This window comes from Oncorhynchus clarkii, chromosome 6, assembly GCF_045791955.1.
Source record: "Oncorhynchus clarkii lewisi isolate Uvic-CL-2024 chromosome 6, UVic_Ocla_1.0, whole genome shotgun sequence".
Classification (NCBI taxonomy): Eukaryota; Metazoa; Chordata; class Actinopteri; order Salmoniformes; family Salmonidae; genus Oncorhynchus; species Oncorhynchus clarkii.
Genome location: NC_092152.1, coordinates 63,503,453 through 63,519,992, shown reverse-complemented (window position 1 = coordinate 63,519,992; position 16,540 = coordinate 63,503,453). Strand labels below are relative to the sequence as shown.

At 41.7% G+C, this 16,540-nt stretch overlaps 1 protein-coding gene and 1 long non-coding RNA gene across 3 annotated transcripts in view; both read right to left on the bottom strand.

The window, feature by feature from the left end:
* Positions 1-287: 287 nt before the first annotated feature.
* The window catches only part of LOC139411419 (neuroplastin-like), a 48,051-nt gene continuing 31,798 nt past the window's right edge, over positions 288-16,540 (bottom strand). Inside the window, exons 7-9 of one of the 2 annotated variants that reach the window (XM_071157754.1) lie at positions 12,578-12,599; positions 1,848-1,924; positions 288-1,377 (exon numbers count right to left, since the gene is read on the bottom strand). In XM_071157754.1, the coding sequence (XP_071013855.1) occupies positions 1,864-1,924; positions 12,578-12,599 (83 nt within the window). In that variant the 3' untranslated portion in view covers positions 288-1,377; positions 1,848-1,863. The remainder of the gene's footprint in view (positions 1,378-1,847; positions 1,925-12,577; positions 12,600-16,540) is intronic. The other variant, XM_071157756.1, reaches the window with a different exon arrangement.
* LOC139411418 (uncharacterized) lies at positions 5,330-7,152 on the bottom strand. The gene is made up of 4 exons (XR_011634598.1): positions 7,039-7,152; positions 6,206-6,251; positions 5,898-6,008; positions 5,330-5,463 (listed from the first exon to the last, which is right to left on the bottom strand). It is a non-coding gene; the product is annotated as an uncharacterized lncRNA (long non-coding RNA).

Here is a 16,540-nt window from a genome sequence, read left to right as displayed (position 1 = left end):
GATGTATTATATTAAGTTAAAATAAATAAATGTTCATTCAGTATTGTTGTAATTGTCATTATTACAAATACATTTTAAAAAATCGGCCGATTAATTGGAATCGGCTTTTTTGGTCCTCCAATAATCGGTATCGGCATTGAAGAATCATAATCGGTCGACCTCTAGTGTTCTTCATGCTGCTGATTGTGTAAATGTGTGCTGGAACATAGTGACCATTGTGTTGTAGGAGGATATTTGTAGCAGGACAAATGTTGCGGTTTCTAGAAAGGATTTTCGAGGCAAAAAAATTGAATGTATTTTGGAGCCTTTTATTTTCAAAAATGTATTAGTCTCGTATGTTATTGGTCTGATGTTTTATCGTGGCTAGAGATACCGTAGCTCCTTCCATTCCCACCCTAATGTAGGTCCATTTGCACTGCAATACACATGGATACATGGTGTATTTATAGGACAGGAGTCATGCAGCTACAGCAGTGCATTTTGCTATACCAGCTTCCAAGTGATCCCACAATATTAAAGCTTCACTGAGAAAAACAAACTGCCCCCAATATATCTATATATGAATACATATTGCATAGGATAATAGCCATGCTGTACAATTTCAGAAAAATAAAAATGAATGAATTAAGTTGGGAAATATAAAATGTATTTTTTTCTTTACATACAGTATTTGCTATTGTTTGAACACTCGTACCTCAACATATACAAGACATCCTAAGTTACTCTGAAAAATAAAAATAAACACTAATTTTTATTTATAACTAGATAGATATAGTAGTAATTTTCATATAATCATTTTCAAGTAAATACTGCCAGACATCAAATCCCTTGCATCACATTTTCACTATAATGGCTGTTAAGAGTGGACTTTCCTTTCACTAAATCAATCATAGTTTAATGACAATGAATCAGCTGTACAAAGTTATTTAAGAATATAACAGTATTTTTCAGTTCAGGACAATTTCATAAAAAAACATCATTCCTTTGGACGCAAAATAGCCATACAGACATGAGGGAAAACAACAAAGTCTATTCTGGGCATCCTATTGCGTAATAATTTGCATGCGTTTTACATGATATGTAATACAAAAAGGATCACCTCTGGTTGGAGGACATGATAAAATGAATAAAAGAGACATCAAACAGCACACAAAAAAAGATGTGCACACCTTTCGTGATGGAATTTGTCATCTCTCTGTCCAGGACTGTTCATGTAAGACTGAATAAGTCATGCTTAAGACAGCCATCTTGTTCTTTTCTGCCAGTGTTACGCTGTTATTGTTTTTTCTCGTAAGAGAGAGATGAGATATGCTTCATTAAAAATTGCCTGGAGCTCCCTCAGATACCTTCATATGGTCAAGATATGCAGTTAGTCATCTGTTAATGAAAATCAGGGGGAGGAAGGAATTAGTATACCCTGTGCACATTATCACATTCCTACAGTATATCACTTAGTTGACTTCCATATGCCTCAGATTCCTTTTTCTAAAGGCCAGAATACTCACTGCAATGAGTAGCTTCTCATTTTATGAAGGCCGGAATACTCACTACAACGAGTAGCTTCTCGTTTTATATAGGCCGGAATACTCACTACAACGAGTAGCTTCTCATTTTATGAAGGCCGGAATACTCACTACAACGAGTAGCTTCTCATTTTATAAAGGCTGGAATACTCACTACAAGGATTAGCTTCTAATTTTTATAAAGGCCGGAATACTCACTATGAGGAGTAGCTTCTCATTTTATAAAGGCCGGAATACTCACTACGACGACTAGCTTCTCATTTTATAAACGCCGGAATACTCACGACGAGTAGCTTCTCATTTTATAAAGGCCAGAATACTTACTGCAACGAGTAGCTTCTCATTTTGTATTCCTCTGGCGCACATTTTTGTCTTTGTGGTTGTTTGTTGAATTTGTTTTCCTAGTGAAGAAATACCAAGAGAAATACCAATTCCAGGGGGAAATTATGATATGTGTATATATACAGTGCATTCGGAAAGTATTCAGACCCATTGACTTTTCCACATTTTGTTACTTTACAGCCTTATTGTAAAATTGATTACATAATTTCCCCCCATCATCAATCTACACACAATGTCCTATAATGTCAAAGCAAAAACAGGTTTTTAATTTTTTTTGTAAAACAGAAATACCTTATTTACATAAGTATTCAAACCCTTTGCTATGAGTCTCGAAATTAAGCTCGGGTGCATCCTGTTTCCATTGATCGCCCTTGAGATGTTTCTACAACTTGATTCGAGTCCACCTGTAGTAAATTCAGTTGATTGGACATGATTTCGATTTGCACACACCTGTCTATATAAGATCCCACAGTTGACAGTGCATGTCAGAGCAAAAACCAAGCCATGAGGTCAAAGGAATTGTCCGTAGAGCACAGACACAGATTTGGGGAAGGTAAAAAAAAAAGGTATCAAAAAAACATTGAAAGTCCCCAACAACACAGTGGCCTCCATCATTCTTAAATGTAAGAAGTTTAGAATCACCAAGAATGTTCCTACAGCTGGCCGCAGGTGAGAAGGGCCTTGGTCAGGGAGGGAACCAAGAACCGATGGTCACTCTGACAGAGCTCCTGAGTTCCTCTGTGGAGATGGGAGAATCTTCCAGAAGGACAACCATCTTTGCAGCACTCCACCAATCAGGCCTTTATGGTAGAGTGGCCAGACGGAAGCCACTCCTCAGTAAAATGCACGACAGCCCGCTTGGAGTTTTCCAAGAGGCACCTAAAGGACTCTGACCATGAGAAACAAGATTCTCTGGTCTGATGTTAGATTGAACTCTTTGGCCTGAATGCCAAGGGTCACGTCTGGAGGAAACCTGGAACCATCCCTACAGTGAAGCATGGTGGTGGCAGCGTCATGCTGTGGGCATGTTTTTCAGCGGCAGGGACTGGGAGACTAGTCAGGATCGAGGGAAAGATGAACAGAGCAAAGTACAGAGAGATCCCTGATGAAAACCTGCTCCAGAGCGCTCAAGACCTCAGACGGGGGAGAAGGTTCACCTTCCAACAGGACAACGACCCTAAGTACACAGCCAAGACAATGCAGGAGTGGCTTCGGGACAAGTCTCTGAATGTCCTTGAGTGGCCCAGCCAGAGCCCAGACTTGAACCCAATCAAACATCTCTGGAGAGACCTGAAAATAGCTGTGCAGCAACGCTCCCCATCCAACCTGACAGCTTGAGAGGATCTGCAGAGAAGAATGGGAGAAACTCCCCAAATACTGGTGTGCCAAGCTTGTACAGTGGATCCTCCTTTAAAATTTGCGAGCTTACACCGCAGGACCTAGAGGTACTCAGCGTCACGGCTTCATGACACGAGCCACCCGTCCCTGGTGACTTTCTTCAGCAAAGATGGCTGAGAAAACATTACGGTGGAAGCAAATAAGTAATTACAACATCGTAACAAGTCAGGCAAAACATTTACAATTAAGAGGAATATGTTAGTTAATGTAGAGACAAACAATTGTGCATATTTTTTTGTCATAAAGTTCATGTACAAAAACTGCTATTTAGCAAGTTAGCTGACTAGCTAACATTAGCCAGCTAGCTAGTGTTATGACATGAGTATGAAAATGTAATTCGTGTTTCGTGTTTTAGGGACTCCTGAGAGAACCTGCAAGCCAGACTGTCGTCTTGTGAAACAGTGGATGTAAAGAATCTAGCTAGCTAAAGCATTTACTGCAAATTGAATGTACAATTGTGTTAGCTTGCCTTGCTTATATTTGCCATGCAATGCAGCTGAAGTAACATAGCTAGCTAACTATTTATTTGCTTATTGTGTAGTGGAAGATAAAAATAACTGTATTCCTATGAATGTGTAGCTAGCTACAGTATGTAGCCGATCTGTGTATGGACCCTTAAAACGTTAGGTTCTGAACTAATATTCATACCAATGAACCTCAGCTATCATAGTTGTTGTATCAACTTCAAGTCTGAATGGCATTAATGAAGCCTATGGATTGAGTAGAATATAATAACTTTATTGTGCCAAGGATGCAAGTCCTATATACATGTACTGTTATTACCATGCATGAGATCCCCACATTGTAGCCTGTACATTGAATATATTCACTGATCATGTACACTTCCTTGGCAAATAAAGGTGCGGTTCAGGTATGAATCTCTTTGAGACATTCTTTTTTTAGTCATATCCAATACTAGGTGTATCAAACTCCATTCTTTGAATGATGCTGTGTCTGCATGTATGTATTACAATTATACACTTCAACAGTGTTTACCGCTCCTGGGACATCAATGATTACACATTGTAACTATGCAATAGACTAGAAACATGATTTAAGAAAAGACTGATTTGTAATTCATATAGCGAGAAAAAAACCGTACACTACGCTTCCTATGAATATCTAACTCCCTTCATCTGCATTAATCTGAGGACACTGGATAGGTGTAGTATTTCAATGAGATACTTCATTTCAACCAGTGGAGAATGTGAAATGCTTTATTGAAAGTTCATTATCCAGGTGTTATAAATACATAATACATGCATTATAAATATTATAATTGTAATATATTACAAATACAAGTTAAATCTGTACTTCAATGCACAAATGGTGTGCATTTTAAAAAAGAGGAACCAAGAGGAGGTGGGGAGAGAGGTGTAGAAGACAGAAAAGGAAAGAGGTAAAACAGAGGAGCAGGGAAGACAGCATATGATTAATGAATTGCAGTGCTACCCTAATATTCTCTCAGTTCATCACAATTACATCGTGTCTCTAGTGGTATCTCCTAACCAGCCTTGGGCTCCCAGTCGGCCCGAAGGTTATCTTAAGAGCGGGTGAGGTGGCGATGACGGGACTGGCTTCCTCTCTCACATCTAAACATACCTGCAGACGAGCGACAGGTGGGTAGAGAGAGAGAGCGTGATTAAGCTTTGTTTTTTTTATTCTAACACGGTCAGTCATCATAATCATCAGGAGGTGAAATGCAAAACTGACCTTGGATCATTTAACTCTGGGACTACTACATCTCTATCTGTATTTCAATGTAAAGCATCTCTTTAATAATACTTCCTTTTGTCCCGACCAAGTGACCTCTCACCTATGATCATGCTGTTCCCTCTGTGTCAGCCAGTTCAGATGCAGGAGGGGTTCACCAACATAGCTGATATACCATTACCAGATCACAAATGAATACATAAATACCACTTGAAGCTTGATGATGACTTGATCATTTGAATCCGTTGTGTAGTACTAAGGCAACAGCTGGTGAGGTGTCAGGTTCACCTATGGACTTAAAGGGTGATTATTCCAACTCTCTGTGAAATGGTGCAGATCTGCCCGCAGACGAGGTAGAAACACATATCCCACACAGAAGAGGTGGATAGAATTTGACAGGTCAAGGTAGCCTTCTTCCTCCAAACTGTGCAGCAAGTTGTAGTACTGACATGTCACAGCACTCCAAACACTCCATAAGCGTTCCACTCTAACAGAGAGAAAGAAAAGGTTTTGTGTGGGGGAGGAACCTAATCTCTGTGGTCCTGTGGTCTTCCTCCATGAATAGTGAACACTGAGGTGGGGCCGAGGTTATAGAAATGCAAGTTGTGTGAGCCTCTGTGAGTGGTTACTGACTGTTTTGTGATGCAGACACCTGTCTGAGTGTACCTTAAACATTTAAATATAGAGGGCTATATGTCTCACCACTTGGTTATTGGTAAGCTAACCCCCAGGGAAATCATGACTTGGCAGCAATGGGCTTGATAGTCCAGTGAAAATGGCTGCGTGTTAATGTGGTGTAAATCGGAAAATTAGCAGTTGACATCTTAAGGGTTTTTTAATTAATGCATGTGAGACAGGTTACATGTTCAACAAGACAGGCAGAGAGGAAGAGAGAAAAAGAACACAGAATAGGTTAATTACCTCTGGTTATGGACACTTATGCCAGGAATAAAGTTCCCACTGCCTGTTCCTCGGACAGTGAACATACATCTGGCAATATCTACATTTTTGACCCTTTGATCAGCTCGCACTCTGAAAGTAAAGAACATAGCTTATTTTTTTTGTAGATATGAAAACAATAACTGGGGTATGACTGTTCAATCTAAAGCAGCAGGTGTCATTTTCAGGAGATGTCAATACAGCACAGAAAGCTTAACACCAGACTGGTATTGTGGTTGTTCATAAGGTGATAGGAAATATGCAATATGCATACAAAATAATATACTTACCTTCCTTGAAAATCCATCTATACTGCCAAAGATGACAATGTTGTATCTTGAAAGATAGCATTGGAATTAAAAGTGAGTTGTTTAACCTATGAACCTGCTTCATTATTCATGTATTACCAGTTGATGAAGAACAACTCCAATTGCATACATCATTGAACATTTGTCTACGAATAAGTAAGAATAAAAAAGTTCAAATAACTTCTTAGATTTGATGGAGACATACATCTTAGTACCTTATCAATTTATGATTTGTATCAATGTGGACGAGAGACAGGGGAGCAGGAACAGAGTATTTTTGCCGAGCAATGCAACGAAGCTGGATCGTTCTGGCAATGATACCTGCACCATCTACACGCTGCGAAGACTCCCTAACTCTTCGCCATTGTACACGATGGCCCATTACTTGGAGACTTCCTTTGACCATTCTAAAGCCTGCAAGGGGCATCCTTGCCTTAATGGCCCTGACTTTCTGGTCTAACATTTCATCTGACATATCAGAGTAGCATTCCCTGGAAGACATATTGTGTTCTTTCATCCTTCTGTAAAAAAGCTATCTGTTACACTGTCATGAAATATGATTATATATCGACTATGAAACAAATAGGACAGGGCCTGCTAATGAGTTGCCATGAAAGAAAGTTAGATGAATTAAACTGAAAATGGCGAGAACAGGCATACGTAGCTAAATGTTTTTGGTTAGCTTGATAATAATAATTGCATGATTTATTATTCTACGGAATGTTTGTATCTATGTAATATAGTAGAATGTTATGAACCGATACTAACTACTAGCTATGTAGAAGTTGGACAGAAGAACGCCCAGCGCTGCTTACCTGAGATGCCATCATCACACAGTCCTTCGTAGGTGTCCGCTATGACTTCCTTTGTGTCGGAAAGAAAGGCTGAACAGTATTGGTTGAAGCCAAACTGACACTCAAAAAATGGCCAAAATGGAGGGGGGTTGATAGCGAAATTAAATTGTTTTCAAATACAGGTTTTGTTCTTCAATATGTTTTGCGCTCTAATACAAAATATTTTATTGAAAATTTGTTTTTTTACTTCGAAGCCTCTTTTGCTTTCAGAACAATTATTTTTTATTGAAAATTTAAAAAAGTTGCTTTCAGAACAATTATTTTTGATTGAACATAATGTTTTGCTCTCGACAAAAATAGACAAATGTACCTCCATAGCAAATAACAATTTGCTTGTGAATAACCAGACCTTCATACAAACTTGCAATGCAGAATTCTTGACGCACAACTGAAGATGCTGCCATATCCTGCATGCACGCCCACAAGCGAGCCACTCAGGCAGAGAATGACGCATGGAAGAGGGCGAGGAACGAGATGGGAGTAACAACAATTTGTTGCAAGTTGGGGAGGGGGGCTAATAGCTGAACAATAGACTATTAAACTTTTACTAAATAATTGTCTAATAGCCAAGCAAGGTGTAAAAAAAACAACATTCTATCACAGACCAGATTTGCCCTAATGACCAAGGGGGAGTTTGGGCACTGATTATGCTTTTGGGTCCCAATGCACTACTGTGTCTCTAACTGACAATGAATGGGCAATATAAACCAAATAATAAACTGATAAATGTACACGACTTCAAATGAAATGAGCAGGGAGCAGGTTTCGAACTCTAAACCTTCTTGCCCGAAGTCCAGCCCGCTATCGACTGCACCAAAAGCATGCTCAAGCCGCAGTGTCGATAGAGCGCGTCCTCGCCGTAGCTTGCTACTCAATGTAATAAAGTGAATACTTTTCAAATAAATGACCTTACACGTTATGTTCGCTGACAATTTGTTAGCTACGCTGTCCTTACAAACCACATAGCATAGCATTACAGCAGTATCTACCGGTGTGTTAGCTATCTACATAACCTTAGTAGTTATAAATCAAAACAAAGTTTATTTGTCACGTGCGCCGAATACAACAGGTGTAGGTAGACCTTACAGTGAAATGCTTACTTACAGGCTCTAACCAATAGTGCAAAAAAAGTTATTAGGTGAACAATAGGTAAGTAAAGAAATAAAACAACAGTAAAAAGACAGGCTATATACAGTAGCGAGGCTATAAAAGTAGCAAGGCTACATACAGACACCGGTTAGTCAGGCTGATTGAGGTAGTATGTACATGTAGACCTGGTTAAAGTGACTATGCATATATGATGAACAGAGTGTAGCAGTAGCGTAAAAGAGGGGTTGGTGGGTGGCGGGACACGTTGCAGATAGCCTGGTTAGCCAATGTGCGGGAGCACTGGTTGGTCTTCCCAATTGAGGTAGTATGTAAATGAATGTACAGTCGTGGCCATAAGTTTTGAGAATGACACAAATATTAATTTTCACAAAGTCTGCTGCCTCAGTTTGTATGATGGCAATTTGCATATACTCCAGAATGTTATGAAGAGTGATCAGATGAATTGCAATTAATTGCAGTCCCTCTTTGCCATGCAAATGAACGGAATCCCCAACCCCCAAACATTTCCACTGCATTTCATCCCTGCCACAAAAGGACCAGCTGACGTCATGTCAATGATTCTCTCGTTAACACAGGTGTGAGTGTTGACAAGGCTGGAGATCACTCTGTCATGCTGATTGAGTTTGAATAACAGACTGGAAGCTTCAAAAGGAGGGTGGTGCTTGGAATCATTGTTCTTCCTCTGTCAACCATGGTTACCTACAAGGAAACACATGCCGTCACCATTGCTTTGCACAAAAAGGGCTTCACAGGCAAGGATATTGCTGCCAGTAAGATTGCACCTAAATCAACCATTTATCGGTTCATCAAGAACTTCAAGGAGAGTGGTTCAATTGTTGTGAAGAAGGCTTCAGGGCGCCAAAGAAAGTCCAGCAAGCGCCAGGACCGTCTCCTAAAGTTGATTCAGCTGCGGGATCGGGGCACCACCAGTACAGAGCTTGCTCAGGAATGTCAGCAGGCAGGTGTAAGTGCATCTGCACGCACAGTGAGGCGAAGACTTTTGGGAGGATGGCCTGGTGTCAAGAAGGGCAGCAAAGAAGCCACTTCTCTCCAGGAAAAACATCAAGGACAGACTGATATTCTGCAAAAGGTACAGGGATTGGAATGCTGAGGACTGGGGTAAAGTCATTTTCTCTGATGAATCCCCTTTCCGATTGTTTGGGGCATCTGGAAAAAAGCTTGTCCGGAGAAGACAAGGTGAGCGCTACCATCAGTCCTGTGTCATGCCAACAGTAAAGCATCCTGAGACCATTTATGTGTGGGGTTGCTTCTCAGCCAAGGGAGTGGGCTCACTCACAATTTTGCCAAAGAACACAGCCATGAATAAAGAATGGTACCAACACATCCTCAGAGAGCAACTTCTCCCAACCATCCAGGAACAATTTGGTGACGAACAATGCCTTTTCCAGCATGATGGAGCACTTGCCATGAGGCAAAAGTAATAACTAAGTGGCTCAGGGAACAAAACATTGATATTTTGGGTCCATGGCCAGGAAACTTCCCAGACCTTAATCCCATTGAGAACCTGTGGTCAATCCTCATGAGGTGGGTGGACAAACAAAAACCCACAAATTCTGACAAACTCCAAGCATTGATTATGCAAGAATGGGCTGCCATCAGACAGGATGTGGCCCAGAAGTTAATTGACAGCATGCCGAGAGCGGATTGCAGTGGTCTTGAAAAAGAAGGGTCAACACTGCAAATATTGACTCTTGTATCAACTTCATGTAATTGTAAATAAAAGCCTTTGACACTTATGAACTGTTTGTAATTATACTTCAGTATTCCACAGTAACATTTTACAAAAATATCTAAAGACACTGAAGCAGCTAACTTTGTGTAAATTAATATTTGTGTCATTCTCAAAACTTTTGGCCAGGACTGTATAGTTAGTGACTATGCATCTCTGATAAACAGAGAGTAGCAGCAGCGTTAAAAGAGTGGTTGGGGGGGCACACAATGCAAATAGTCCGGGTAGCCATTTGATTACCTGTTCATGAGTCTTATGGCTTGGGGATAAAAACTGTTGCCATACGGTAGTAGAGAGAATAGTCTATGACTGAGGTGGCTGGGGTCTTTGACAATTTTTAGGGCCTTCCTCTGACACCGCCTGGTGTAGAGGTCCTGGATGGCATGCAGCTTAGTCCCAGTGATGTACTGGGCCGTACGCACTACCCTCTGTAGTGCCTTGCAGTCTGAGGCTGAGCAATTGCCGTACCAGACAGTGATGCACTCGATGTTGCAGCTGTAGAACCTTTTGAGGATCTCTGGACCCATGCCAAATCTTTTTAGTTTCCTGATGGGGAATAGGCTTTGTCGTGGCCTCTTCACGACTGTCTTGGTATGTTTGGACCATTCTAGTTTGTTATTGATGTGGACACCAAGGAACTTGAAGCTCTCAAAATGCTCCACTACAGCCCTGTCAATGAGAATGGGGGCGTGCTCGGTCCTCCTTTTCCTGTAGTCCACAATCATCTCCTTAGTCTTGGTTACGTTGAGGGATAGGTTGTTATTCTGGCACCCCCCGGCCAGGTCTCTGAACTCCTCCCTATAGGCTGTCTCATCGTTGTCTGTGATCAGGCACTGTTGTGTCGTCTGCAAACTTAATGATGGTGTTGGAGTCGTGCCTGGCCATGCAGTCGTGGGTGAACAGGGAGTACAGGAGGGGACTGAGCAAGCACACAGATGTGTTGCTACCTACCCTCACCACCTGGGGGCAGACTATCAGGAAGTCCAGGATCCAGTTGCAGAGGGAGGTGTTTAGTCCCAGCTTAGTGATGAGCTTTGAGGGCACTATGGTGTTGAACGCTGAGCTGTAGTCAGTGAATAGCATTCTCACATAAGTGTTCCTTTTGTCCAGGTGGGAAAGAGCAGTGCGGATGGAGTGCAATAGAGATTTCATCATCTGTGGATCTGCTTGGGCGGTATGCAAATTGGAGTGGGTCTAGGGTTTCTGGGATAATGGTGTTGATGTGAGCCATTACCAACCTTTCAAAGCACTTCATGGCTACGGACGTGAGTGTCTGCGGGTCTGTAGTTATTTAGGCAGGTTGCCTTTGTGATCTTGGGCACAGGGACTATGGTGGTCTGCTTGAAACATGTTGGTATTACAGACTCAATCAGGGACATGTTGAAAATGTCAGTGAAGACATCTGCCAGCTGGTCAGCACATGGCCGGAGCACAAGTCCTGGTAATCCGTCTGGCCCCGCAGCCTTGTGTATGTTGATCTGTTTAAAGGTCTTACTACCTTATACATCAAACTTGACAGTATATTAACTATAGGCTATCTAACTATCCAAAGTTTATTGACTTGATTATTCCTTTCATTCTTAGCTTAGCTAAATGGTATAGTCGTTGTGTGTTCTCAATGGACATTCGGTGCTTTCGTAAATTCGCTCTGGCTATCTACTCCGTTTTCAGAGCACTCTCATCTGAGTGTACCAGAGCGCAGAATAATTAATTTACGAGCGCTCAACATCCGTTAAATTGTTTCCAGCAGCACAGTTAGTCACCAACGCCCTGGTTAACACGAAAACAGCTTAAACAGCTCTGCTAGGGCGAGTAAAATGGCCAGAGTGGTCTCATTTGTGTCTGGAAGTAGCTAGCAAGCTAACCAACGTTAGCTTGGGTGCTTGACTGCCGTTGTAAGGCCAGAATGCTCAAATCAACCCTACTCCTCGCCCCGTACGTGCCGAGAGCGAAACAGTCTGAATTTACCCAGAGGGTTTTTCGTTTTTCATGGAATAGAAACACCATAATATTAATCAAATTAATTAAGAAAGTACCAGTCAAAAGTTTGGACACACCTACTCATTACAGGATTTTTCTATATTTTTACTATTTTCTACATTGTAGAATAATAGTGAAGACATCACAAATATGAAATAACACATATGGAATCAGTTGAGAACAAATTCTTAATTACAAGGACAGCCTACTCCTTCCTCCCGGTTGGGGAATTGAACCCTGGTCTCCCACCAGATGCCCACTGGTGGTCAAACTAGCACTAACTTGCATTAACACAAAAAATGTCTGACAATTAAATGACGTGACACAGAATGCTGCGGTAGCCCGCAAGGTGTGCCGCAGTATGACACAACTTTTAAAGGAGCAACCACTGTAGCGACATACCCAAGAAGACTCGAGGCTGTAATCTCTGCCAAGGATGCTTGGATAGGATACATTTGCAAAATGTATAAAAAACTGTTTTTGCTTTGTCATTATGGGGTATTGTGTGTAGATAGATAAAAAAAAATATATATATATATTTTAGAATAAGGCTGTAACGTAACAAAATGTGGATAAAGCCAAGGGGTGTGAATACTTTCCGAATGCACAGTATATTATATTTTTTTATTGTAGAGAGAACAGAATATTTATCATACTTACGTTGGTGCGGCTGGCTCATCATCTTCGTCACGAGGGGAGAGAAGAAGGGAAAGAGCACAAAAACAATGGAATATTAGACAACATGGTCGTCCCTCAGAAGTGTCCAACACACTGCTCCCATATTTTCTTTCAAATGTTGTTGACATCTTAACTGTAATTAAATATCAAATGGATTCAATTACATGATTGTTGCATGACTAGCAGTTTAAAATGCAGTCACGTCACATCACGTCAGTGTGAAGTATTACACATTTGCAACTGATGTTAACATTCTTCGAGTTCCCTTGTGGATCCCACGGTATGGGTATTTTGCATGGGTTGTTTCCAAGTTCCATTTGTCATTACAGAATAACGAAGTTCTAGGAATAAAGTTGACTATTTAAGGTATCTAGGTGTGCATTTTTAATTTGACTGAGTCTGCCAATAAAAGCTCTGAGTTGTGTAAGCAGGCTTTACGTGGACATGTTTTATTGGAATAGCGTTTTTGGTGTAGAGTTGAATTGCACAGCAGCATGCAGTGTGAGTGGGCATTGCACATTAGAGTGATTAGCTAGTTAGTACATGTTTTTGACCATACACACGAGAAAGAATGGGTCAGTAGGTAAGTATAGTAAACATGGAGAGTGAAAGTGTGTTCAGTAGCATGCAACCAGAGATGTGGGGCACGTATTCATAAACCATTTCAGAGTAGAAGTGCGGATGTAGGATCAGTTTCCTTTTTAGATTTAGATCATAATCCGTAAGGTTATATAGAGGGGGGGGGGGGGGGGGGGTTGATCCTAGATCAGCACTAAACTATTGAGATGATTTATGAATACGGCCCAGAGAGCAGCAGCATGCCATTGGCAGTTAAATGGGGGTATGGTGGTTACAATGTGAGACGGGACAGAATGGCTGCATGTGAGACAGTTTTGGGGACAGAGGGGGATAATCTGTTTGTGCGTTCCCAATCCCCACCCTTTTCCACCCTTACACTACCATCTGAGTTCACTCACAACTAGCCCCTGGGTGCAGAGATATCCAAAGATAATGTTTAGAATATGTGATTCAAGTTATGAAATTGCAAACAAACAAAAACACTGACTTTTGCAGTGTGGAGAATATTAAGAGTATAGCCAGGGTAATATCAATGTATTCAGCAAGTTATTATTGTATGCAAATGGGTTGATATGCTCTGCATTACATTTTTACAGTTTAGTCATTTAGAAGGTGCGTTAATTCAGAGTGACTTTTCACCTAGTCAGCTCGGGGATTCGAACCAGCGACCTTTTGGTGACTGGCTCAACGCTCTTAACCGCTAGGCGACTCGCCATCCTACATTTTGCATAATGTCATTTTTCCTGGTTGTTTCCTAATGATCCCACACAGTAAAAGAAAGTGGAACCCTCACACGGTTATTTAAAAATGTTTTTGCTCTTTAAAAAATGTCAACCTTTGTTTTGGATCACTTGGGAGTGCATTATCAGTGCTGATACTGTCGTGGAAATTTTGAATCAAATACTTCTCAGATACCCGGAGCTTGTGAATTCAAATAGACTTTATTACAAACAGTAACAAAGCCGAGCAATTCCATGGAAGAACTGACTCTTCATTCTTAGTAATTGGCTTTTATACAGTCTTACCCATAACATTGTCACTCCACTTTATGAATCTTGTTGTCTTGCTGAGTTTCCATTCTCTTATTAGCTCAGACATTGACGCATAAATTCTATTGGTGGCATGACATGCCCACTCCTACTGGTGCTTATAACTGATTAGCTAATGTTCCTGTCCAAAGGTCTTCACAAGTTCAGGCCGATGTTGTCTATGTATGATTAACCCATGTGCATGTCCAGTAGCCTTCACAAGATCAGATATGGCCCAGACCAGTCACGTCTTGTTGGTCTACCTTGCCTCATCCACACGGATTCTGGGGGGGTCAAAATCAAAAGTAACAGTCAGTATCTGGTGTGACCACCAGCTGCATTAAGTACTGCAGTGCATCTCCTCCTCATGGACTGCACCAGATTTGCCAGTTCTTGCTGTGAGATGTTACTCCCCTCTTCCACCAAGGCACCTGCAAGTTCCCGGACATTTCTGGGGGAATGGCCCTAGCCCTCACCCTCCAATCCAACAGGTCCCAGACGTGCTCAATGGGATTGAGATCCGGGCTCTTCGCTGGCCAGAACACTGACATTCCTGTCTTGCAGGAAATCACGCACAGAACGAGCAGTATGGCTGGTGGCATTGTCATGCTGGAGGGTCATGTCAGGATAAGCCTGCAGGTAGGGTACCACATGAGGGAGGAGGATGTCTTCCCTGTAACGCACAGCGTTGAGATTGCCTGCAATGACAACTAGCACAGTTGTCATTGATGATGTGACACACCGCCCCAGACCATGACGGACCCTCCACCTCCAAATCGATCCCGCCTCGGTGTAACGCTCATTCCTTCGACGATAAACGCAAATCCGACCATCACCCCCGGTGAGACAAAACCGCAACTCGTCAGTGAGGTGCACTTTTTGCTAGTCCTGTCTGATCCAGAAACGGTGGGTTTGTGCCCATAGGCGACGTTGTTGCCGGTGATGTCTGGTGAGGACCTGCCTTTACAACAGGCCTACAAGCCCTCAGTCCAGCCTCTCGCAGCCTATTGCAGACAGTCTTAGGAGGGAGGGATTGTAGGAGGAATTTTGCGTTCCTGGTGTAACTGAGGCAGTTGTTGTTGCCATCCTGTACCTGTCCCGCAGGTGTGATATTCAGATGTACCGATCCTGTGCAGGTGTTGTTACACGTGGTCTGCGACTGCGAAGACGATCAGCTGTCCGCTCTGTCTCCCTGTAGCGCTGTCTTAGGCGTCTCACAGTACGAACATTGCAATTTATTTCCCTGGCCACATCTGCAGTCCTCATGCCTCCTTGCAGCATGCCTAAGGCACGTTCACGCAGATGAGCAGGGACCCTGGGCATCTTTCTTTTGGTGTTTTTCAGAGTCATTAGAAAGGCCTCTTTAGTGTCCTAAGTTTTCATAACTGAGTTTATAACAAAGCTCTTGAGGATAGAGGATACTAAAAGGAGATTTCAGAGCTGGCTAGTAGCATAAGTGATGCAGTGTGCTGCATCTCTGATTCGGTTGATATGACCATGGCAGATAATCTACCTTCATCTACACGTTGGGGGGCCAAAAAAGTATCAACCTCTGTTCTACACCAAAGCACGTTCTCTCTCTCTCCCCCTCCTGTACATAAGCCCATGCCAAACTAGAGGCCTTGCCTACTACGGGTGCAGGAGATTGGTTGGTATTTCTCAAAGCACTACACTTTCTTCACACTGTGCACAAAGCAAATGCTTACTTTATTGGTGACTTTGCATAATTTCTGTTTAATCGTGTACTGCAGTGTAACACATTTACTGACATATTTAACGCTGGAAGGATCATACAGTGCATACACAATTCAGACTTCAGAAATAGAAGTATGCATAATTTATCTTTTTAATCTACCCTGTTTTCTTTTTCTGATATACTGTAGATGCTATCATTGCCTTGGGGAACCTAGAGTGCATCCTCATTTGTGTGGGGTGGTTTGAGTGATTTACCACTCCTATATAAGACAAGTGAAAAAGACTTATAAAATGTATACAGCTATAAACAAGACATAGCAGTGCATTTCAGTAGGCTGATAGCAATATATGTTTTAAACAGCAGAGACCACCACCTATACAGGAGAAAACATGTCAAACTGCATTGGCCCCTCTAAATGGAGATGAATACGAATGGAATATATACATAATTTCAACATATATATTGTCTATGCAAAGATGCCAAACAACTTGTAGTCAAATAATCTGATAAACGGGTGTTGACATGGTCGTCTGGATGGACTGTAGTAGAAACGGATCAAATAAAAAAATCATTCTCTGAAAACATGCAAGATCTCTCACTTACCAACCGTTTAGATAATGATGCCATTTGGAGAGAGGGGGA